Source organism: Actinia tenebrosa, unplaced genomic scaffold, assembly GCF_029948245.1.
Source record: "Actinia tenebrosa isolate PJP-AT-01 unplaced genomic scaffold, QUT_ActTen_1.0 PGA_scaffold0__85_contigs__length_37466705, whole genome shotgun sequence".
Taxonomy (NCBI): domain Eukaryota; kingdom Metazoa; phylum Cnidaria; class Anthozoa; order Actiniaria; family Actiniidae; genus Actinia; species Actinia tenebrosa.
Genome location: NW_028292569.1, coordinates 2057962 through 2082470, shown reverse-complemented (window position 1 = coordinate 2082470; position 24509 = coordinate 2057962). Strand labels below are relative to the sequence as shown.

At 35.0% G+C, this 24509-nt stretch overlaps 2 protein-coding genes across 4 annotated transcripts; both read right to left on the bottom strand.

The window, feature by feature from the left end:
- Positions 1 to 873: 873 nt before the first annotated feature.
- Positions 874 to 6963, bottom strand: LOC148913196 (peroxidasin homolog). Its single transcript, XM_089025720.1, has 6 exons — positions 6816 to 6963; positions 3331 to 3674; positions 2823 to 2882; positions 2322 to 2492; positions 1833 to 2028; positions 874 to 1362 (listed from the first exon to the last, which is right to left on the bottom strand). The coding sequence occupies exons 1-6, from the start codon at positions 6949 to 6951 to the stop codon at positions 1094 to 1096; spliced, it is 1176 nt and encodes a 391-aa protein (XP_088881846.1). The 5' UTR covers positions 6952 to 6963; the 3' UTR covers positions 874 to 1093.
- A 7646-nt stretch (positions 6964 to 14609) lies between these two features.
- Positions 14610 to 23140, bottom strand: LOC116307828 (coadhesin). Of its 3 annotated transcripts, none has more exons than XM_089025700.1 (10): positions 22982 to 23140; positions 21626 to 21682; positions 20945 to 21553; positions 20514 to 20684; positions 18547 to 19020; positions 18173 to 18316; positions 17556 to 17743; positions 17101 to 17260; positions 16669 to 16713; positions 14610 to 15903 (listed from the first exon to the last, which is right to left on the bottom strand). In XM_089025700.1, the coding sequence occupies exons 1-10, from the start codon at positions 23061 to 23063 to the stop codon at positions 15875 to 15877; spliced, it is 1959 nt and encodes a 652-aa protein (XP_088881826.1). In that variant the 5' UTR covers positions 23064 to 23140; the 3' UTR covers positions 14610 to 15874. The 3 variants fall into 3 exon arrangements, 2 of the variants coding, with proteins under 2 accessions (XP_088881826.1, XP_088881827.1); XM_089025701.1 differs by having other exon boundaries at positions 18547 to 18639; XR_016119006.1 differs by having other exon boundaries at positions 15868 to 15903; positions 17013 to 17260.
- Between the last annotated feature and the right edge of the window lie 1369 nt (positions 23141 to 24509).

The following is a 24509-nucleotide window of genomic DNA, read 5'->3' as shown; positions in this document are numbered from 1 at the left end:
ACAAACTGCTCTAATGCAATGTTTGACTGTGATACCTTGAAGGTGTCGCTAAACGTAACATGAAACTACTGTACTGTAGTATATTCTTAATAAAACAAACTGCTCTAATGCAATTTTTGACTGTGATACCTTGAAGGTGTCGCTAAACGTAACATGAAACTACTGTACTGTAGTATATTCTTAATAAAACAAACTGCTCTAATGCAATGTTTGACTGCGATACCTTGAAGGTGTCGCTAAACGTAACATGAAACTACTTTATGTCAATCAAAGTTAGTTTAAACTTTTTTGACCAAAGCTCCTCATGAATGGTGGTACCATTAACTGTAATCTATATTATATAAATTTGCTTTTAATTAAGGACGAATATTTGTTGTAATATGCTCTTCGTGTTATATTTCCTCCAGCATTAAAATAAATTAAGCTTATCTATAGAAATATTAAAAGTTTTGAGAGAAAGTCTTTGATTTGTCGATTCGTCGAAAAAAATGCTAGTTATAAAAAATAATAAGCTATAATAATATACGAATTGTTTGCTTTAATTCCTGAAGAACACTTCTTGATCCATCTTTGACTACATGGAAGTTGTTTTCATTTGCTGTTGGTCTATGATTTGTCCTAAAGCTATTTTTCTGTGCATTTGAGAGCCACGTTTGCGAGTAGTTTTGCTTTGACATCAAGTAGGATCACTGTGTTGTGTACACGGACGCCGTACGTACGTACGTATGTACGTACGGACGGAAGTGAGGTCGACCAAGCCATAATGGTTTACCATTTTTTCTCAAGTATGGTGCTCCGTTGTATTCAGGTTTGTCTCAATTTTTCCTTTTTAATGCAGACAGAATTACAGAATAGAGTACCACCAATGTTAAATGTGTTTGATACTGACTATCAACTTTAATACAGTGAAAGCAACACTGGCACTATACATCAAGAGACTACAATAGAAGGATATCAATACTATACTTCTTTACAAAGAGTCTTGGAATCACATATGGCTGAAAACTACACCAATTTTGTATTAACAATTAGGTCTACTGCTGTTGCTATCTACTGTCATCCTTATCTATTGTCATGTACATTACATGTGATTTTATCTGCACTTACAAAGTACATTGACTTTTGCTACAGAAGAATGATCCGCCCCAACTTTATTTTTAGCATGGCATTCATACGTCCCATCGTCTGTCCTCTTTGTTTTGGTAATGACAAATATGCCATCGGCATTGTCTTTAATCACGTGACCGTCTTTATACCATGTGATGATTGGTTCTGGTTTACCAGTTGCTAGACAGGTCAGATTCAGTGTTTCTCCTTCTATGACATTGGATCCTTGGGGATGGGTAGTAACTCTGGGAGGATCTGAAGTAATAACAAAAAGCTTAGTGAATACACTTGGGTCAGTTCCTCGGTCTCTTTTGAAAGCATTCTTTAATCACTCTATTGGCTATCTCGTTATCTAAGTTGTTAGCGCGTCCATCCATACTTTCGCCCTATGTTTTCGTTGGTGAAAAGGTTGGCGCGCACAAGTTCATTAGTCATTTCGGCTGTTTTACTGGACGATATTATATATTAAAGCAGGGAAAAACATAAAAAGCATGCTTAGCGCGCTGTTCTAAAATATGAATGGATGCATTGTTCTAGCTAAAGAAAAATGGATGGATATATGCATTGTCTTAGCTAAAAAAACTTTTCTGTCATTCAAGTATTTTCCGTATGGTGTTTCCCTATGCTAACAATGTTTTCTTCATTATATTAAATCCGAATATTTTAATTCAAATATTTTCTAAACCATTATTGTTTATATAGTATTTTGTTGGTTATCCCCTTACCTGTCACAAACAGCTTAGTTTTGCTCTCCATGGGAGGACTTTTAATCCCTGTGAGTCTAACTGAATAGACTGCTTCATCGTTAAGGTTTACGTTGCTCAACACAAAGGTTACTCTAGAATCTGCGTCCAAAGCAGATATGTGTGCTCTTCCTTTACTTGACGAACAGCCCGATGATAACGACATTCCATTCTTCGTCTAATGTTAGATTAATAATATTTTTAATAGTAAGACTTGACTCAATCCAAGAACCAGCACTTGCCTTTTTGTCTGTCAATCTGTCTCTCTGTCCGTTTGATTGTCAGTCGCCTGTACATGTGTCTATTGGTCTGGTTTATTGTTGTAAGTCTGTCAGGTACCGTAATTTGTTCTTCATCTACTCTGTCTTTCGGTTTGTATATTTGTTTATTGTATGTTTGACCTTCTTATTAACATTTCCCCGTTTTATGAAAAACGCAAGTGTGATATAAAGACGAGAATAACAGTCTCACCTGAATAGTGCACAGTTCCATGTAAAGCCCTGTGTTTTTATAAACTCCAAACTTTATAAAGGTAAGTTGTTTGATATCAATATCATTTAAGCTGTATTTCCAAGTGAAGTTGGCGGTCTTTCCTTTCCCGGATGAGATACTCTCTGGAGCAAAGGTAAACACCGAGTGTGTCTGAAGTAAACGAGAAAACAAATCACTATTTGTTGTAAGACCAAATAACTTTGGAGAGAGGGATGGGTGTGAATGGTTTGCTTTAAAACAAGTAGACGGAGTAGGGAGGAGAGGAGACGGGTGATTAACAATTAATATTATGAACTGAGTAAATATTAATAGAGTTCTCGCACTAAACCCGTGACACAAATACTATTTTTTAGTACTAAATAGTGAAAGTCAAACAATAGGAAAGAAAGGATTCTGTATGAATTACTACTAATTAGTACAAAATATTATTCACGGGTTTAGTGCGTGCACTCTAGTATAGTTAACAGAGTGTGTATTCACCTTTACGTCTAGATGTGTCCAGCTTCCTAAGGTATCAAAATTGCGGTCGTGGAAATCCACCTTAAATAGGACGACAAAGTGTTTTTTTTTTTCTTTTTCTTTTTATTTGTAAGTGAAAATTAAAGCTTAGGCAATATCGCTATATACAGCACATATTACCACTACAGTAACATAGAAATGGTTTTCCATACTAACGGTTATCGTATGTTTGCATGGGAAATATTTGGAAAATGTCTTCTAGCACTTAATGGTGCCTTATATACTATAAAACTGAAATTTCCATTAAAAAACTATACGGATGTTAAGTGGGGGGAGGGGTGGTGTTCCATAAGAATGGCCATAATATCTCATTGGAAACATATGCTTTCCTATTGTTGTGGTCTGACTTATCCATTAAAGTTACAACAAGTTGTAAAATTAATGAAAACCAATTCGAAATGCACACTAGACAGACATCAATCAAATGTAAAAAATAGAAGCTGCTCATGAATGGCAAATGTCACCTTACCTCGATCCCATAATCCTTTTTGTCTGAATCTTGAATATTTGACAGCTCAAAACTAGCCCTCTGTTCGATCCCGAATAAATCTCCAACCCATCTCACCCGACCAAGATAAGATGCAGCACTGAATTCATAAGTGTTTGGATGCAAAGTGATGCTATCATTCTGATAGATGTTGACTGTTAGCAGGCTTGGGTCGATGATACCATAACCCTTGTTCCACACCCCGAAGTAGATCCTCTTACATGATTGATTTGTGAATGTCCAGGTGAAGTTGATACTTCTTCCTTTGAAACCGAGAAGTGGATTGATTTCCGTTTTAAGGAATTTTGGATTGCTTTGTGTCGTTACTAGAATAACAAAAGAATGATACAAAATATTATAAGGGTTTGTGAGCCACCCTTTTCCAAAGTTCTATTAAGACTGCGAGGCGGAATCCGACAACTCGAAAAATTCCCTTCTCTCAGAATGAATTGATCATCAGAAACGGTAGCATTTAAAGCAAAAGTACGTAATGAAGCAACAGCAGAATGACCTATACTACCAGACTCCCTTGCACACTTTCTTTTGTTCAGTTAATTAGCACCAATTGTCTTAATATTCTCATGAGGGAAAATTTTAATAAGAAAGAAAATTTGCGAAGCATTATGGTAGCGGCAGTCAAATGATGCTATCATGCAAACATCCTATTTAAATTGGCTGTGACTTCATTATCTAACAGTGCGTCAAGTGAGGGTTTGGGGAGGCATTGAAAATTGGAACTTGTAATGAAAGGGAATGAATAATAATATCACCAAGAAAAGAAAGTAAGAAAAAATATATATTATCTACTCTAATAATGTGTGATGAAGATTTCTTGTCACATTGCGCCACACCATACAGTGTTATTATTATCCTAGCAGAATATTGAAAAAATGAAGCAAGGCTTGAAATAGAAGAAGCTAGCAAGCCTTCCATCGCGAATGTTAGAAACTACTTGGCAGGTAATATATAACATTCAACATGCCATTTTGTCGTTTTATTGCTTTTTCCTCCCTCCTTGAGTCTCTTCGTTTTTCCGAACCAAAAAATATATTTGTCCTTTTAGCTAATAAGTATGTACCATAAAAAAGTAACTAGTATTTATTTAATTTGCAAATATAAATAAAAGTCTGCTTAGGTCTAGTAGCCTTGACGCGCCTCTGGTACATAATTTTTAGATTACTATATGTTATTTAATCAATTTGAATGAAAGATAGACAAGTTGGCCAAATAAATAGTTTGGCAAACTTACAGAACTAAGAGATTAGAATCGAGAGCTAAGACCACTAAGTAACTGATGAGTAATACGTGAGGGTTTCAAGAACAACATCCAAGAGACAATAAAAATAGTTTCCTAATCTGGAGACTTTCCCTGTTATCTGGACCCCTTGCCAGATCTCAAGCTGTGTTTAAGACAAATAAAAAAAAAATAAAGTATATATTTTTTTCAATTTCTTTGCTACTTTCTGTATTTTATGGCTTTCCAAAAAAATCTATGAGCTCTGTATGTGAAGCTTTCGCGACCTAGTAATACACGATATCGATAAAGCCCCAGTTCTCTCTCTTGTTCAATATTTTCTTATTAATCTTTTTCACTTTGTTTTCGTTTCTTTCTTTTCTTTCTTTTCTTTTTTTTTTTTTTTTTTTTTTTTGTGTATTTTTTTCCTTCTGGTTTGAATGGTTTCTTCTTCTTGTGTTTCCATTTAGTTTTTCCTTTTTTTCAGCATAGCTATACTTGGTAGACGAACAAAAAAAAAAAACAAAAACAAAAACAAAAACAAAAAATAAAACAAAACAAAACAAAACAAAATTGACACTAGTGGGGGATGAGATATAGTTACCCTTCAGGAGTTTTTCACTTTGAGGGACCTTAGATGTAACTATTGAGGGTCGTAAGATAGAGTGAAGGCATTTGACCCGTGCAATAGATATTACACTAATACACATTAGGTAGACCTTAATTTCATTGTTTTCTTTTGTGTCTATTTGACTATTACACGTTGACTAGAATTTTTTATTTCACGGGTTAAATGCCTTAAATAATCTATTTTAAAATAAGAAAGCAAACGCACGAATTTCCTGACTTGGAATTTCCTAATTTGGAATCCTCTGTTTACAATACGAATGTTCAAAAAGGGGGTGTACCGTATTATTGTTACATCGAAATGGGGGCATCGAAATATCTATCGGGTCAAGTGGCAACTTGAAACAAAGTGCTGAGTGATCTGGCTATAAACAGGACGACTCGTATCTGCTCATGGAGTATATATTTATATATATTAAAAGGTAGGCCGAGACACGTTCTTCTAAGCCGGTTTTGGCTGATTTCCATCGTAAATACCATGAGAATTAAAATAAGCAAATAGATTGAAGTTGCTAGTTAAGTTACAGAGTCTAATTAGTCAAGTTTTAAAGGACGTTACACATCATCATTATTCCTTTGCAACGACTTTAACATTTGTTTTGTATAAGATGTGGAAATTCCCCTCTGTGAAAACTCGTTTATTTCAACGTGTATACGAAGTGGGCATATATATTTGTACGGTAACCAGTAATGTTTACTTTAACCCTATGACGAAATAAAATGAAAATATAAACGATATATATTTTATCACGTTTTAAAGCTACGTAGCTAGTATGACTGGCTACATGTCGTGAAAACGCAGCTTAAGGAAAACTGCCAGCGAAATTATAAGACTCATGCAATTTTATCCGTACATTTTGGAACACACCTTTCATAATACATGTACTAGGATAAAGAAATGGTGTCCCTTTTAATTCAGTTTTGTTTTAGCTTTGAGTTTTCAATCAGTAAACAAAATGAATCCTTATATAAGCAGTTAATTCACAGAGCTACTTTCATAGATATTACATCAATAATTCCGCCTTTTTGATACGATTAGTCAAGGCTTTAATGCGATTGTGATTTTCATGTGACGGATGACCACAATTCAAAGAAAATAAAGCCAGATCAAGGGGGGAAAAATGAATAAAATAAAACAAATTCAATTCGAAATAGCTGGTCAGTGATGTTTCTGCATTACAATAGATTTCGAAACATTGGACCCAAACATCTATTGGCCTCACGTTTTTTGAGTTGAAGCGAAACAGACATAAATTTGAATAAGAATGAAACACTTACATGAATGACATAAGTAAGTAATTCTGCTGACGTTTGCCCGGCTTTAAAACTTCACTAATACGCAGTTAGACCATTAAAATTAGTAGTTTAAATGGAAATGTCATCTTTAACAATCTTGATGCCATTTTGCTCCGTTTTTAATCTCATCTTAATAATAATGAATATTCATGTTTTGCGTACACGATTAGAAACGAGTTACGTTGAAGCCATGTAAATTAACAAAAGCTGTAGTTAAGCGGCTGTACTTGCATAAACGGATAGCGAAAATATAAACATATTTGTACGAAAACTGCAAATAAAATATAGATTCTAGTTTAGAAACTCTTACCTTGGAATGTGATAAATATGCAAAATAGTGCAATGAACAAATAACCTTGTGCTCTTGCGATCTCCATGCTGGAGGAATTTTCATAAAATCTGAGGTCAATTGAAAAACAACATGTATACATTGATGGAAGACGCATCTGATTGGTTAATATTTGACAAACAATAGGCTAATACTTCCACGCCCATGTTACAACACTCATTCACATATTCATGAATAATTCATGAGGTAATTAGCCAACCAAATAGTCTGAATTCGCTCACATGATGAATTTTGAAACTAGGTAAAGTGTCTTAAAGCCGGGGAGGGTTTTGAAATCAGCAGGGAAGAGTTGGGGGTGAAAGAAATTAATTCAGTCCAAGTACATTGGAACAAAATTAATTCAGTCCAAGTACATTGGAACAAAATTAATTCAGTCCAAGTACATTGGAACAAAATTAATTTAGTCCAAGGGATGGATCAGCTTTCCTGCGCTAGTTTCAATATCCTACACATTGCTTAGAATATAAATCAATAAATATAAAGAGAACAGCAATTTCAATTTATCAAGCATTTATTACACTGGAATCCTACGACGTACTTAAATATTACAACTGTGAAATTTTGTAACTTGGACATTGACAATAAGTATTGCTATCAAATGCGTTGATTTCCATTTACGGTTAGCGGTCTAAATTTTGAATTGGTTGATTGTAACATTGCAGTTACCGGTGATATTAATTGACTTTTCGAAAGCGTTTCAAAGGTTGAAATTCATCTTCATCACTATCTCTCTTACGCGAAGACATCTTCAAATGAACAGAGGTTCGACACAAAGTAACTTGAAATGTGACTTTTGTGACTATAGCACATCATTAGCAAAACAAAGCAACAAAACCAGCTGCATTACGAAATCTACACTAAAAGAAATGTATTAAAATTCTTTGTGCTCAGATTTTTTTATTTCAGCAATTCCCAAAGGTCATGAAACAAATCACTGCTTGATTACTGCACATAATCAAATCCAAATGCATTAATAATAATTAATGAAAATAATGCTTTCGATGATTATTTTATTTTCTTCTAGAATAAATAATGTTGAAATTATGTAAATGGCATTGAAATTTTTGTACGCTTGGATAGACTTGGATAGATTTTTGAGTGTTAAAAAAAAAGTTTGTGATCCATAGTAGGTGTCCGGTGAATCATATCCGTGTGATTCCACCACGACAATGGCTAATGTACGTCAACAAAAGTATCGTATTTCTTCAACATCTTCCGGTTCTCATTACATCGATAAAATAAATAAATAAATAATGTACATGTGGTAAAAGGTCTTTGAGTATCTTTAAATAAGTCACCGATATTGGTTTAAAATTGTTGGCACTGCTCCTTCATCGTTGGCACTGCTCCTTCATTGTTGGCACTGCTCCTTCATTGTTGGCACTGCTCCTTCATTGTTGGTCATTGCGCTGAAAGTTGTAATGAATATAGGAGTTTGATAGTCAATCAATGTCGGAATGGATGACAATTTTCTTGGATTTACACGCAATATTTATTTAATCCGCATCGATGCGCCTATTCGAGCCAAATTGCTTTTCTTCTCCGATACTCTAGCATTATAGTATATAAATTTTTTATTTCGCTCACTGGAAAACACTCTTATTTAGATAGCTGTGCTGAAGTTTATAATTTAAACGCTAATAAAACATGTCATTTTTTAAACAACTTCCCCCCACGACTAAGAAGGATCCGATATCAATCGTCATACTTAACATGCGGATTTGTAATAACAGGAACAAATATATATTTATATTCCAAGATAATGTTCTATGGGATCTTGTAGATATAATGCTATCTCTCCTTAATAGGGCAGTTCAAACGCCCAGGAGACTGAAGTTTGCATAGGAAAAAAAAAAGATTGTTATATATTTAAACGTATTTTGGGTTTCTATAGAGCCTTTTTTTCTACGAAACGTCTTATGAATGTGAAACGTACATGCGCTACTGACTTACGAACGTGCCGTCCGTGCATAGTACGACATGCTGAACACTGAAGTGGCTTTCCATTCCACTCGTATAAATCATGAAATCACAGAACATGTCACTGTACAGTAGCGGTAAAGTACGAAACCGCAACTGTATACATATATACTATTCTCACTGAATAAATTATCACCAAGCAGTATAAATTAAGTCAACACACATGACTCATTGCATAACGTCGTTTGGGATCGTATTACATCTCAGCCTCGGATTGCACTCCTATTACATCTCAGCCTCGGATTGGGATCGTATTACATCTCAGCCTCGGATTGATCATGTTTTTATATTAAATCTAAAAGATATGATTCAACATTTTAAAGACCTTTTCCCTTCCCCGGTTACTATATTGTTGCATGCAATCCGAGGCTGAGATGTAATAGGAGTCCAATCCGAGGCTGAGATGTAATACGATCCCAATCCGAGGCTGAGATGTAATAGGAGTCCAATCCGAGGCTGAGATGTAATACGATCCCAATCCGAGGCTGAGATGTAATAGGAGTCCAATCCGAAGCTGAGATGTAATACGATCCCAATCCGAGGCTGAGAGCAAAATCAGTATAATGAAATAGGAAATAAATAGATTCCGATACGAAGGTTAGAAGTTAGTAAAATCCAGTTCACTATGAAGGTTAGAAGGGAATAAATTAAATGTTTGATGAAAATTAAATCGTCAGTCTGATGTTGTCAGTTGAATGTTTTGAACGTGACTTGTAATACGAGTCCAATCCGAGGCTGAGAGCAAAATCAGTAAATTCGTCGAGAATAAGCAGTGTATTCTACTTAAGAGTATAGAATATCATGAATAGAAATCAGAGAAGAAAGTTTAATCGGAATTGGATCTAATTCCGGACCTAGTTCAGAGCCTGGGGCCAACAGAGGGTCGGGTTTCCGGGGTTACGTTACCTAGTCGCGCTCACCCTTGTTTGGTTTTGGTTGCGTTCTAGGTAAATGGTTCCCCATTTGCTTCGAGACTTCACGTTGCTCAAAGGCTAATCCCCGAAGGGGCGATCCCCTTGAGGTACATTACCGAGGAAACCCCACCCTTTGTTGGTCCAGGGCGGAGGCATTGGCAGACGTCCCGGTCTCTCACCCTGATAATTTACTGAGTGCTGTATAAACTTGTTTCTTGGTATTTTGTTTTGTTTCGGTCCTGCTTTTTACTGCTTTGGACTTCGTTGGGCTTTGTTCCTTTGGTCACACGTACCAGCGCCTATTTCACACCGATTATACAGGATATTTGAGTAGTGGATAGTGGAATTATTAGCCGGCTTTATGCTTTAAGTTTTGAGTATTGGATGTGGGTTTTTGGGTTTGGATGTGGTTTTTGAGTATTGGATGTGGGTTTTGAGTATTGGATGTGGGTTTTTGAGTATTGGATGTGGGTTTTGAGTATTGGATGTGGGTTTTTGAGTTGAGCATAGTAAGATTAAAGGTTGGCATATTACTACTGCATTAGTTATTATGCACTACTACGACTGGAGTTTGGCTATATACCATCTCGTTGTATTGTCGGGGACAAGGAGCGGATCTAGCCCCATAACTTAATCATACTGCGACGTGATAATGGCTTCAGTGAGGATATATTACTATTCTCACTGAATAAATTATCACCAAGCAGTATAAATTAAGTCAACACACATGACTCATTGCATAACGTCGTTTGGACCTTCGAAGTTCGAATTTTTCCCCACCCACCCACCCCTAAGCCTGGTGGCGGTGGTGTTCTCGTTTTCCCTATTTCTCGCTGTTTGCCTCATCATCGTCGCGGATCTCGCCCCATAACTTAATCATACTGCGACGTGATAATAGCTTCAGTGAGGATATATTACCAACGGTATATCTAACTGTTTCCCATTTATAACCAGTTCATGGGCCAGTAAACTTCATCATCAAATACCATAATTATCTTTCTTTTTTTTTTTTTTGCTTTTTGTTTTTGTTTTGTTTTTGTTTTTGTTTTTTCTGTTTTTGTTTTTTTGTTTTTGTTTTTTTGTTTTGTTTTTTTGTTGTTGTTTTGTTTTTTGTTGTTGTTTTTTGTTTTGTTTTTGTTTTTTGTTTTTGTTTTGTTTTTGTTTTTTGTTTTTTGTTTTTGTTTTTGTTTTGTTTTGTTTTGGTTTTTTTTTTGTTGCTGTTGTTTTGGGTTTTTTATTTATTTTTTACTTTAATTAATTACAGTATCAGAGTTATAAGTAAACATTAATTATTTATGCGCAATTACGCAGCCGTGGTACCAATCGCTAGCCCGTACTGAAGATGCCATGAACCATTTTATTGTATGCTGTTGTACGTTGTTTTGACTAGAGTTATTGCACTATTAATCAATTTCTGGAACAACTCATTTTCTTTCTTGTCAATATTTTTTTGTCGGATTTTATTTTGGCTGTTCTATTTTTGGACTCTGGCTCTTTCCCTTTTCAATATCAAAACTTTAAGTGAGCACGTTTTTTTTTTTTTTTTTTTTTTTTTTTTTGCGAAATGAAAGATCGGAGAAAGAAGGAAAAAAAGGATCATATATAACATATGCAGCTGTGGTTTTCAAAAATTCTGCAAAACTCATTAATCCATATATGCTAAATAATTTGAATCTTTCCGAATTCTTTCAATAAAAAAACTTTCAACCAAAATTCAGCTAAACTACAGATATTAACACTCACACTGTAAACGATAATTATATTCTACATTTACAATATTCTAAAATCTTTTGAGTTACAATTTACCCATAATGCGCCCATTAAAATGATAATTGAAATATGTTAATGCAGGCAATTGTAAATGATGTTATTTTGGATGTGAATGGAATCATTGCGTTGTATACGATAGGGAAGCTACTTTTGCGTCAACGCACCCTTTCACCACTTCCCCCCGTCAAAGCATTGTTATACAAGAACGCTGAGCAAGTGCCTTTATGTAGACCTATTTAGCTTGGGCGTGATATTTTTTTATTTCAGCGCGAAGTCTCGCTTCCTGGAGTATAATTTTTTTCTTTAACGGTTGAGCATGAGAAGACACACGCCGTAACCTCATTCTCAAGTAAATAATATTTGATGTGAAATAAGAAAACATTACATCCAAGATAAGTAATGAACATTATTGTATCAAGTCACCATGAGCCATGTAGTCCATTGAATTGCGCTTGTCTTATTGGTTCAGTTCCGTGTGATTGACGTAACGTGACCCCCTACTTTTTAAGTCATTACGTACTTTCATTTTCAACAGAATGTTCACGGAACATCATTTAATACAAAGTTATTGCGACTTATTACGCAAGATTGTGATTGCGGTCATTAGGAAATAATTTGATATTTTACACAATAAAACATTTCCTACAGTGCAGGAAATTGTCATACATCCTTATTTATGGCTGGCCTTAAATGGACATCGAATGTTTAAGGATTGTTGCGCAATACTTTTAGCTAGAAAACAAGTATTAAATCATGAGGAACAATAAAAACTATATATATATATGATAAATCGTTTTCTTTCCTTTTGAATATGAAACATGTGACTCTCGTTCCATAACAGAGTTTGCATTAAAAAGCTGTGGGTTTTTTAAGCATTAATAATGGTGGCGGACATTACTCATCTTCTCGTGCTCGCAAATTATCATCGTAAAAATTACATAAGATGTTATCAAACGTTGAGCTAACCTTAGAAATGTAATACAATCATGAATCTTGAGGAACTAGGAATATATTTTTGACAGGAAGAAGTAAGCAGGATAAGTAAAGTGGATCATAAGTTAAACGCTGGGGGTGGGGGTTAGTGTATAACGTATACCGTAACATATGTTGCCCCGTCCATCGATGATGGCTAATGGTTTTTACATACATTTTTTGAACATATTCATGAAAATGATGAATAAATAAACATAATTCTTGCGGTTTTAATATCGTATGATGTCCTTTTCAGAGAATTTACATTAAGCTGAAACAGGATCATATATTAACTACCGACTAAAACTCATCGGACTCATTTTTTATCCATCGATCAGTGGGTGCCTTAGTTTGGAAAATATATTGCGTTTTTCTACTCTCTGCAATTTGACGACAAAATCCTATCATTTTAGATTAAATGTTACATACATAAAATATTTACGATTTATAGCTTTGAAGCTGATGTTTTCTTTCTTGTTTGCTGATAAATATTATTTTTTCATTAATTTTGTTGTTGTTGTTGTTTTTCAATCCGGCCACAAAATACAAATGAAACTTTTACTTTCCTCCTATTTTTAGCTTTCCTGTTACCCTCAGATTTTAGTACTTTTTCAGTAGTGCTATATATATATATATATATATATATATATATATATATATATAACAAAGTATGTAATGTGGTCTATACTGTTGAAACAGTGCTCGATGCGTAGGGATGCAGAGCAATAGATATATAGTAAAGATTGGATTAAAGACGAGACATGTTCACTGTAACTCCGAGTTTCGTGCTTACGCACTCATCAGACAGACTGAAGAAAAAGTCTGACAGAAAAAGTCTGTCTGATGAGTGCGTAAGCACGAAACTCGGAGTTACAGTGAACATGTCTCGTCTTTAATCCAATCTTTACTATATATATATATATATACACTCGATTGCAGAAACGTTGTAGTATACATTTATACATTTATACAAATATCTAATGAGATGCATAATACGAAATAACCATTTTTAACGCTTAAAACCAATTGATTTATAATCTGTACGATCTAATAGGCAAGAAAAAATATTTTGACAGTCATTAAATGAAACAAACAATAAATAAAGCGATTTTTCTGTTTTGCATATCTTTAAATATACTGAATAAATTAGATATATGTATAAATGTATACTACAACGTTTCTGCAATCGAGTGTATATATATATACACACACTTGATTGCAGAAAGGTTGTAGTATACATTTATACAGATACCTAGTGAGATGCAAGATATCAATGAGACGCAGAACGTAAAGCATGCTTAAATACGAATGCTCAGCCACTACATTTTGTGGAAAAAAACTTCTTTAATTTGTCTTTTACAATACTTTAGTTCTCGAGAGACGAAACAGTAGAGGAACAAAAGACATATGTATATATGCAAAGTTGCAGAATTTATTGGTTAGGTATATATATATTTCCATTTCTATACATTGAAAAGGTTTCTTTTTGTTCGAAGGCAGAATTTAACACGAAATTTTCATAAAATTAGGGCAAACAAATTAACAAATGTATTGGAATCATTTTCACTTTTTAAGCACTGATGCTGGGCTACTGGTGTCCCGGCTCGATGTCGCCACCAAGCTACATCCCATGTCTGAGCAGTGAACACATCTCATTTCATGCTTACATAGACGTGACCATTATCATTAGAAATAACAAAAGTAATCTTAATGGAGTAAGAGCAGTTCTCAATATTACTCGAAATCTGTAGCTGCAACATATATACTGAAAGGCTTTTTTTTTTTCGCGGGCGTCAATCAAAGTTAATCACACGCGCTGTGCTTTTTACATTTTCGATTGGGGCAGCAGTGGCTTAGCGTACCAAAGTTGGAGGGATGAGCACAAGCGTTTTGGAACAAAAATTCCCGCAAAAACCAAAGGTAGTCCAACAAAGTAAGAAAAATAATAAAGTTATGATTACCAAAACACGTGAAAAACCGAATACCGAGCTATATAAATGTAAGTGCCGTTACAGACTTAAAATAATTATTTTACTAAGAAAGACGACAAAATCATTAAAAATCAGAAAATCAGATCAAGAAAGTAAAACAAACCGAAAAAAGAAAAAAATTAAATGAATAAAGATTAAGTATTATTTATTGGCAATAATTTAAAGCAAAATTAGTTTCTTTACCGTTACATGATTGTGGAGCAACGAAATGGTACGCTTTATAGGATAATGGGAATATATACTATTAAATCAGTATAAATATATCATGAATATGTTGATGAATTATATGGATTTAATGTCTGTTTATGTCGGGACATTTGGCGAAAGATTCAACTGTTGTATGCTGTTATTATAATTAATTATATTATTGTTAAATAATTTAGATTACAAAACTCCCCCCTTTATTTTTGCTTTATTAATAATAGTGATGCAAGCGACCTACTGTTAGACTATGAAGAAAGGCTTTTTCTTCAGTTTTTGAAGAAAAAGCCTTTCTCTGACTTTTTCTACCAACCTTAGAAAGCGGATGCAAAAAAAACTAAGCTCTTACAATGCATGGTTACTTCAATTTATGGCAGAGATTTGAAAACTAGAATGTTCGTGCTGCTTCCAAAAGCGCGAGGTGGAGGGCACATTTGGAGCAGGGAACAATTGATGTAATTTTTAGAGAAATTAATCATGTGCTCCAGTGACTTGGATACAAATCATAACAAAAGCGCATCCAAAAATGGAGGCGGGAGACAAAGTTGACTGTGCATGGAGATACATTTTTCCTCACAAGAGAGGGAAAAGTCCTGTTTCTTTCTCTCGTGCAACTACTCTCGCCTAGCTCTGACCTTGAAGAACTGAATTCATATGACTATGAAAAGGCAGTGCATACGGCACGGTAAAGAATTACAGATTGATTCCTTTCTTTGATCAAGTAAGAGCGCGTGATTGCTTCTCGTTAATTCAAGACACTTGGAGATGATACTCAGTTTTGCGTTCATGGCACGAAACATATAAAATGTATCTGCCACTGGAGCATAAAAAGACCTAGTGCTGAAAGCACGTGCATGGTCAATTCCCACGAGCTCCTGCAGCTAGATGCACAAAGCGCATATTTTTTTAACCCCATTAACTTGAATTTGCAGCACCATTGTTTTACCTCATGTAGATTACGAATAAAAAATCACGAAATAGCTAAACTCGAGTTTTCAGTTTTAAAGTAACGTAAATTATACTGATTGCGCGTGGTCTGTTGCTCAAGGTATATATTTAAAACTACAGTTCTTCATTTCGTAAGCAAATAGCTTGTCTTTCCGGATCTGCTGCACTTTTTTATGTCAAGTTTCTGGGATGATTATTTCAGCTACACAGTGTGTTGCGTTTCCAAGCTGGATGTAAAAGCGAATCAATATGATTGTCGACGACGCTTTGGAGCTGTTAAATTAAGTTAAAATAGAGGAAGAGTTAAAAAAACACTGGAATTAGGAAGTATTCAGACAGCTATATACACACGAAAGCGTTCAAGTAATCCGACTAGAAGCGAAAATGAAAAACAAACAAGCAAACAGTTTAAAAAAAGAAAGCAAAAATGTATTCAAAGGAACTACCAAGCAGGCAAAATAACAAGATATCAAAACGCCAAATAGTTAGACAGGGATGGATCCAGGAATTTTAGAATGAGGTGTCTATTACAAAGGTTTTACCAGGAATTCGAGAAAAGGGGGAGTGAGTGTTTTAGTCACCTCTTTTACCATCCCTGGATCCGACCCTCCTGAGTTACATCAGAGTCAGACTAACGAATGAACGAACGAACGAACGAGCAAACGAAAAAGGAACAAATATACAGTCCTCTGAGCAGAACATCTAAAGATACCCTACCTTTTTATTCTTTCGTGTTAGTTTTCGTCGTCTTCCCCAAAATAACAATGTTTTCAACTTTGTTAGCATTTATCACGTGACAATTGTATAAATAGACTTCACAGAAAAAAAGAAAAAAAACCCTATTGTGGAATCTATATTCCAGGTGAATAGGTCAGAGCGAATTTTTTTAAAAATCTTAAGTGACAAGTGTACATGTTTGTATTAATAGCCTTCTTAGAAAATGAAATGATTGTATTATAAAACCTTGATCCCAGGTCAATAGCTCAGGGCAATTAAATTGTATAGAAAAAAAGAAAACAAAAGTAGTCGTTTCCTTACCAAGGTCATTGATATTACACCTAGAAACTGGAACAAGTTTGCAGTCTAGAAAGGAAAACAAACATTATATCATCTTGAAACTGTATAAATTTCGATTTAAATCACGAATATTTTCATTTTTATACGACGTATGCTTTACGCTTTCAATTGTTTTGGCTTCCTTCCATCGAATTTGAAAAGTTATTACTTTTATAATGAATCCAAAAGTAACATAAAAAAGAAAGAAAAAAAATAGAAAAGAAAAGGTGGGGAAAATGTAGGTCTGCAAAGCATCTTGGTTTTGGTAGTGACATAATGACACCATCATCAAAACATACGTAACAACAGTTACGACTACAGCTTACCTCTACATTTATAAACACCAACTCCCATACAGATATCGTGTTTTGCAGGATCAAAACATACGTAACAACAGTTACGACTACAACTTACCTCTACATTTATAAACACCAACTCTCATACAGATATCGTGTTTTGCAGGATCAAAAGATGTGTACCATGAAGTAGGATTAACGTGAAGGAATCGGGCAAGTACAGGTGGATTGAGAATGTTTTCTGTGATTGACCTACGGTCGCAGTTTCCTTGGAGGGTCTTCACCGAAGAAAAAAGTTATTATTCATATTATAAAGTTAAAATTGTTTCATGTTGCATTTTCACACTTTTTTTTCTTCTTCTTCTTCTTCTTTTCAGGAGAATACCAAGTTAATTGCACACCGCGCCGCTCAATGACCTCATCTCGAGGAATTTGAATGCGAGGCTACACGGCTGCCGTGTGATGGAATGTCTATTATCCCCAACTATCGACATCAAAGGATGATCGCGTCTGGAAACCTTGGGTACCCAAAAGTTCACTTATGATAAAGTCCTATTTGTTAAGCATACTTACCCTTGGGTAATTTTTCCAGTTGATATTGTCAATACTATATTTGAGAGCATATGTGTAGACCCAGTTGTCCCAGTGCTCCATACCTTGTGTGGCCACCTTACCAATGAGTGTTGGTGTACCAAGGTCGATTGAAAAATATTGGTTTGCGTCTTGACTGACAGCGAACTGATGCTCGGCACACCAAGCTCCTAAGATGTTAAAATAATGCAGTAAGGGCATCAAGATTACGGCACATAACAATTATGGATTGTTTTTTTTAATAGCACGGAAGACCGGCATTATGTTTTTAATAATGTTAATAAAGTTTTGAGGATATTAGTTTTTTGATGTTAATAGTCTTCGTGAAAAAGAAAAAATAAGTCTTTTTTAGTTTGGACATAATTAATATTTTCCCATTTCAGACCACGTGTCATTCACTAGGGTACCAGTTCTTTGTCTAACAGTTGTGCGCGGGAAGACACATAAATAAGGATACAGCTCAAAAAAATATGTTATTCCCAAGAGAATGACACGTGGTCTGAAAAGGAAAGAAAACATTATGTGCAAAATAAAAATTTATATTAATAAACTTACAACTTACATTAGCTACCTCATCCTCATTAGATTTTCAAACTAACCTGCATTCTGTGTGTTGTTTATGATGCCGTTGTAAGGCGCATGTCGGAACTGAATGATCTTGTCACCAGTATCTTTGGAGTAAGTTGACGAGGCAGAAAGCTGATGAGGCGACAAGCTTATGGGTTCAAAACCATTGCCACATGCTGAAAAAATAAGACAAAAAATCAGACACATACCGTTATTACATAGTCCATCTATGAAACAAACTGTGAGCCGCTCGTTATAATGCATAGTACAGTAATACATAATTAATCTGATAGTCCATATAATCAATTTAAGTAGTTTTTTCAATTTGACAGCAAAGCCTATGATACGGATTTTCAAGACTCTTGATAGTAAAAAACAAAAGGTGCCATTTGAGCTCTTAACGTACTTCTGAGATCTGGATAGCCATAGGAAGCAGGCTGATTAGGTTTACAGCTGCTTGACGTAGCTGGCCATGGGGACTCTGCTTCTGGCTTGGGAACTGCCGGGTTATTCGTAGATGGTCGGGTTTTATTAGAGATTAACGATGTGAGGTTATATTTTGGTAGCATTGGAGAGGTATTGTTAACATCAGGTGTCGATGGAGTGTAGTTTGACGGCAAAGGGATTTGAGTCATTGTAGCATTTGGAGTTGACGGTTCAGGTGGCAAAGTCACATTTTGAGAAGATGGCGTTGATGATCCATTGGTCAATTGTGGATTAGTAGAGTTTGCATTTGGGTTTGTTGGAAAAAGAACAGAGGAATTGCCAGATGATGATGGGTTAGTTGCATTAGGCATTAATGATGAAGAAGGGAGGGTTGAATTTGAAGACGACGAGGCCGAGGGTGCCGTGGTAATTCCGGGATTAGAAGATCCATGTCCTGATGGATGTAAAAGAACGTGACAGCATATTAACTATGTGCTATGGCTAATCATAATTTCCTATAATTATATATATTTATATACGTAGGGGGGAGGGGTATGGGAAGGGGTAGGTCTCACTTATGTTAATGAGTGTGCCAAATGAACCATCCTTTAATCGCTCAGCGTTATTTTTTATATTCTTCGATTGCACGTTACGTCATCGCGGCCATGTTGGTGCCATTGAACAAAAGATTTCTCATTAGCATCATTGTTAACGGCACCACAATGGCCGCCATGTTTTTTGTCTTTTGACTCTCTTGGGATTGCTTGCAACCCGTCAATTGGTGAAATAATGCAGAGATTTATTGACAGATACCTACTACAGCTTTGTCTGACCACAATTCTAGAAAGATGTATTTATCCAAACTTTTATTGTACGAGTTTTAGAATACCTTAATTATTAAGATAATGAGCCTTACTGCGCGCATTGGGGAGGTTAAGCTCGTACACCGTGACTAATACTTGTAATTCAACATACATACATATATTTCATATATGAGTTTACATAATCATAGTTAATACTTACCATGACGTCGTCATGCAGTAGATTAGGTCAGTGGTTAATAGGTTAGATCGATCGGTTATGAGATTAGCACAGAATGATAAAAAGAACTCATTAGCAAGATGTTATGCATTATTAGACATTATTACTGTGCGAATTGCAAAAGTATGACGATAATAATAGATTCGCATACTTTTATGCACTGGTATGTTAAACTGACAAATTGCCAAGCGAAGCTGGTTGGTGTTACCATATAAGGCATGTATTATTTGAAGATTAAAGCTCGTTTGCATCAAAACGCGTGCATATTAGTATGCAAATGCCTAAATATGATCATGCTTTTGCGCCTCACGCTGTTAACACTAAACTACAATAATAATTCATTACAATTTGGTTATCAAATCAATTGTTACTATATTACTTTTTCAGTAGCTTCATTACTTACATTACTTTTGCAAGAATAAAAGCAGTTTTTAGTCACTGTAGATGAGAAGTAGGATATCTTTTTTTTTTTTTTTTTTTTTCCTTTTTCTTGCATGAATTGATTCAGTAATCATTTATTTAAAGTGTGATTTATTGTATCGTTCTTCCTTCAAGTTAATAAATATTCAGTAACAAAATATATATATATAACGATATATATCATAATAAATGTCAATAATATCCCTTACAAATCATTAACAGTATTTATCAAGTTACCCATATTAATTCAACAAATAAAAATGATGGAATAAAACTTATATAACTATTAAGAAGTATTAATAAAATAAATTTTGTAATTGTTTCTGCCCGAATACTATATTTTTCAAAACCGTTAAAGAAAATGGCGATTATGTCAAATTATATCTGTTCTGCACATTCCCTAATGTCCAGTTTTAAATAATAATAATGATGGCAGTTGCCAAAGTCATTGTCATTGTCGTGATTTCGTGTGTCAGTAAGCTATACCTGGGCAGGGTTGGACGCTACATTCTCCAGTTTCAACAGTGCTTTCTGTACAAGGTAATCCACCGTTATTAGGCTTTGGGTTGTTGCAAGTACGCATGCGCACTCTTGTTCCAGTTCCACACGTGACGCTGCAGGTAGACCAGGCTGACCAGGCTGACATACCGCCATTAACTAATAGAAGAAGAAAATTATTTGTTAGACAGTGAGATATACTTATACTTACTTATTCCATTAAAGAATGCTGCAGTTTGTAATAAATCGAGAAGCACAACACAGCACAGCGGCAACGCCAATCCAACGAAGCTAATCTACCAACGCTAAGAAGAGCAGAGCAGAGCATAGGAAAGCATTTGGGAGAAGGCACGCAAAGTAACGAATCGTATGGACAAGCTTTGCAAAAAAGACAAAGTTAATAAAGGATTAACACTCACCGATACAGGTTTTCTTGGCAACTTCAGCTGGTTTAGTAGAAAGCAGATCATCAAAAGTAGTACTTTCAAAGATGTGGTCAAGTGGAGGATTACTGGTCAGGATATTGAGCTCTGCCTTGAAGGCCGTACTTTCCGCTGCTGGAAGACCCTCTGAAACAGAAGCTGCATATACAGCAACATGAGCAGCATGCAGCGCAGCTGATGGCTCTTTAATTAAGTCTGTTGCATTGATGCTCTGTCCTTTGGAAACAAATAGATCCGTGGACCGACCACCGATGACAAATATGGCAACTCGACTTGCTTTTCGCAGAGGAGATGTATTGAATACCTCGGCTGCTTTAGTGATGGCTAGGTCGGTACGTGTGGATCCTGGCTTGTAATAGATACTTCCAATAGCATCATCCAAGGTTGTGTTGTCGTGGAACGACCTTAAAACGATAGGAACCTCTGGGATAGAGTGATATTGGATGACACCAAAACGTGTGTATTTGACGTCAAATTTTGAGGCAACTTTCTTCGTGAAGTTTAATATCTTCTCCCAGTTAGCTGCACCGACGCTTTCGGAGCTGTCGAGCACGAATAAAAGGTCCATTGGATTCTTACAAGGATCTGAAAAAAAGAAATCAAAAAATGAAGTGCTGTAATTTCTGTTTTACGATGCATAGAACTGGCAATACTAACCTTTTCCAGCAGCATCAGCAGAAGGTGCAGCACGTCTAAATTTTCTTGAAAATTCATCTGGGATTCATAACGAAAACATAATAATAATAAGCAATATCAGCCAAAACATTTTTTTTCAAAACAGCAACGATTTGACATGTTAACAAAATATAGGATAAGGTCAAAAATTAAAAATTTTACGCAAAGTGCCATCATTGGCCAAATTTAACCAAGATTCATCATTAATATTAATATATTTATAGCTAGGAGTTCTGGTGCGTGTCTCATTAGTTTCCTTTGAATGAAATTTTGCTATCGTACAAAGAAAATATATGCACGTGTTATTTTAAGGAATATTATCTTTTTTTCAAAAAAAAACAACAACAACAACAACATACAAACAGACAAACAAACAAAAACAGACTACTAAATTGAATTTTTTTCTTCCATTTTTTTACCGAGCTTTCGCACTACATTAGTGCCTTATCAGGTCTAAACTAAACTAATGTCTAGCAATGTATGGTATAATGTAGATGCCCTTAAGCTAAAAAATCTTGTGGGCATCGGCTTATTAATCATTTTCGTTATATTATTATATAACATATATAATGCAAAACTGAAAGCTTAGTTTTCAAACCTCAAGTAGTTCGTTTCAAGGAAAAAAATATGATTTTGATTGCTTAATGTCACTTGTACAGTGTTACTAAAGCATGTGGCTTTTGATATCTCTTTACTATAATTTATATTTTTTAGATAACCTCCAAAATGTTATCAACATTAAACCAAACTTTCAGAACTTTTAAAGATTGTCCAGTTAAGTTGGCTTAATGTTCTTTTATTTCTGGGCATTATGGTCGTTGGTAAATGTGACATTTGGTTCACATCGTTGAGTAGTCGATGTAGTAAATTTTTAACATTTCACCTGTAGCCAGGCACACACGACATTACATATTTGTATTTTAAGATCCCTCTGTCTTAGTTAATTATCTTGTGCACGCTATGTTTCGGACTTTGCTTGTTGTTATTTGGCTTAATATGTGACAAAAACTACCAACATTCTATATCATGATTAGTCTACTTTCAGAAACTGTACTTTGTACTCCAGATAGCTGTCAAAATTAAACGCTTAGAACTAATTTACCATGTACTAAGCTTCTTTTTCGCTCTAATTTATTTGACAAAATGTGAACACTTTCTTCAAACCACCACTGAAAGCGCCTATCTTACTTAAGCTTTCTTAAAGTAAAAAAAATCACCTACAGATTATGAATGTACGATTGATTTTTAAGGGATAGCATTTCTCTGGCATTTCAGTATACAATTTCGAATTACTTAAATGACAATTAACAAACAACAAATATTAATTGCATTTCTTACCTCGTATGTGATGAAATATGGAGAAACATCCGAATATTAAAGAAGATAGGACTAGAATCTGAAGAACTCTTGTCAGCGTCATTTTCTACAAACTATATTTCGCTATTTTTTCGTCCTTCCACTAGAAACTAGTGGGCTTGACCTCTCTTGATCCGTAGGAGCTTGAATCATCGATTAAGCGTAAACAATGACATAGACTACTTTATTATTCACGTCAAGACTTTTGACACTAGCTTCCTACAGCAATTGGTGCATTCACATTGAAAATACTCCCCGAGACACGTTGCGGACGAACTTTAGCGTAAGCATCTTTTTTACAACGTTTTATTTTATTGATAAAAAAGTTGTTAAAGCAAAGGGTTGTTTCCTAAATTGACTTCATTTTTAGGATTCAATTTTTTTTCTAGGGATGTTTTAGATTTTACCTGTCAGTACCTGTAAATTGTGAAGCATATTTATAAACAATGCGACAAATTGGGTCTAACAATGAGAACGCACTGATCCGTGATGTTCACTATAAATTGTTCCTTTCATTTTAAGATAGAAATATAATTCGATTATATAAGGCCAATTGTCTAGCGTGGTACTTTCACTTGCCCTCATGAATACTTTCTTGTTTTATATTTTCAAAAATGTGGCTCTTAAATTAACTTAAACTTATATCAACATGACGATCCCATGTCGGCAGGAGGTCTCAAGTTCTAGTTTTCATTTCTCAGCAATAATTAGCGCGTTTTTTAAAGGCTATGGGCTTTGGATTTAAGATTAATTCGATTCCGCTTAATACTTCCAAAATTCAGCTAACATAAATGCCATGTCTACGGTAACGGGTTTCAGTCAATTCTAGTATTAGGGTACAAAGGTGTGAAAGTAGCTTGGGTCATACGATCAGCTTCAAATTTCCAAAGTTCAACGAAGAGTAAAATCCACCTGCTGAAAGGTTATTGGTTGAGCAATTTTGCCAGTAGAGAGATCATGAGACCGTAGATACGGGATTCTGATTGGTCATCGAAAAGGTAGTTTTTGGCTTTTTTTTATTTTATTTGGTCATGTCAACTCCTTTATCTTCAGTGACAGTGGCTGTGTCATGATCATTTGTGTTTTATAACTTAGCCTAACCTCGCATTTTTTCGTCTCCAGCGTGGTATATATATATATATAAATCAGTTTTCATTAAAGGAAATCAGAACGCATTTTTTAGTGCTTCCAGGTGTTGTGTGTGTGCCATGTGTGCATGTAATATAATTATGTTTATAGTATGCATGAGTGGTAGCCTTTATAGAGAGTGGGGAGGTGTGAGGATGAGAAATTGAGAGTATGTATGTGGTCAACCGTTTCTTTTTTTTCTTTTAATTTTACTTCTTCTTAACTTTCGTACGATATGCCATAGTTTCGCTTTTTTGTTCGAACAGCAACTTGATCATTTTAAATGCTCATCATTACCAGCCGTGCACATCAACTGGATATCTTATCCTGGAGTCAGATCATCGCTGCAAAATAAGTGTATTCATTCATTTATACATTCATA

What these genes read in the sequence shown, in the direction of transcription:
- LOC116307828 (XM_089025700.1), bottom strand. Translation starts at nt 23,063, where the DNA reads ATGACGCTGACAAGAGTTCTTCAGATTCTAGTCCTATCTTCTTTAATA. An exon ending in TGCTGATGCTGCTGGAAAAG is followed by an intron (nt 21,554 to 21,625) that starts GTTAGTATTGCC and finishes TCTTTTTTTCAG; the next exon opens with ATCCTTGTAAGAATCCAATG. An exon ending in ACTGGAAAAATTACCCAAGG is followed by an intron (nt 17,261 to 17,555) that starts GTAAGTATGCTT and finishes TCTTCGGTGAAG; the next exon opens with ACCCTCCAAGGAAACTGCGA.
- LOC148913196 (XM_089025720.1), bottom strand. Translation starts at nt 6,951, where the DNA reads ATGCGTCTTCCATCAATGTATACATGTTGTTTTTCAATTGACCTCAGA. An exon ending in GGACACATCTAGACGTAAAG is followed by an intron (nt 2,493 to 2,822) that starts GTGAATACACAC and finishes CGTTTACTTCAG; the next exon opens with ACACACTCGGTGTTTACCTT. An exon ending in AACTAAGCTGTTTGTGACAG is followed by an intron (nt 1,363 to 1,832) that starts GTAAGGGGATAA and finishes TTATTACTTCAG; the next exon opens with ATCCTCCCAGAGTTACTACC.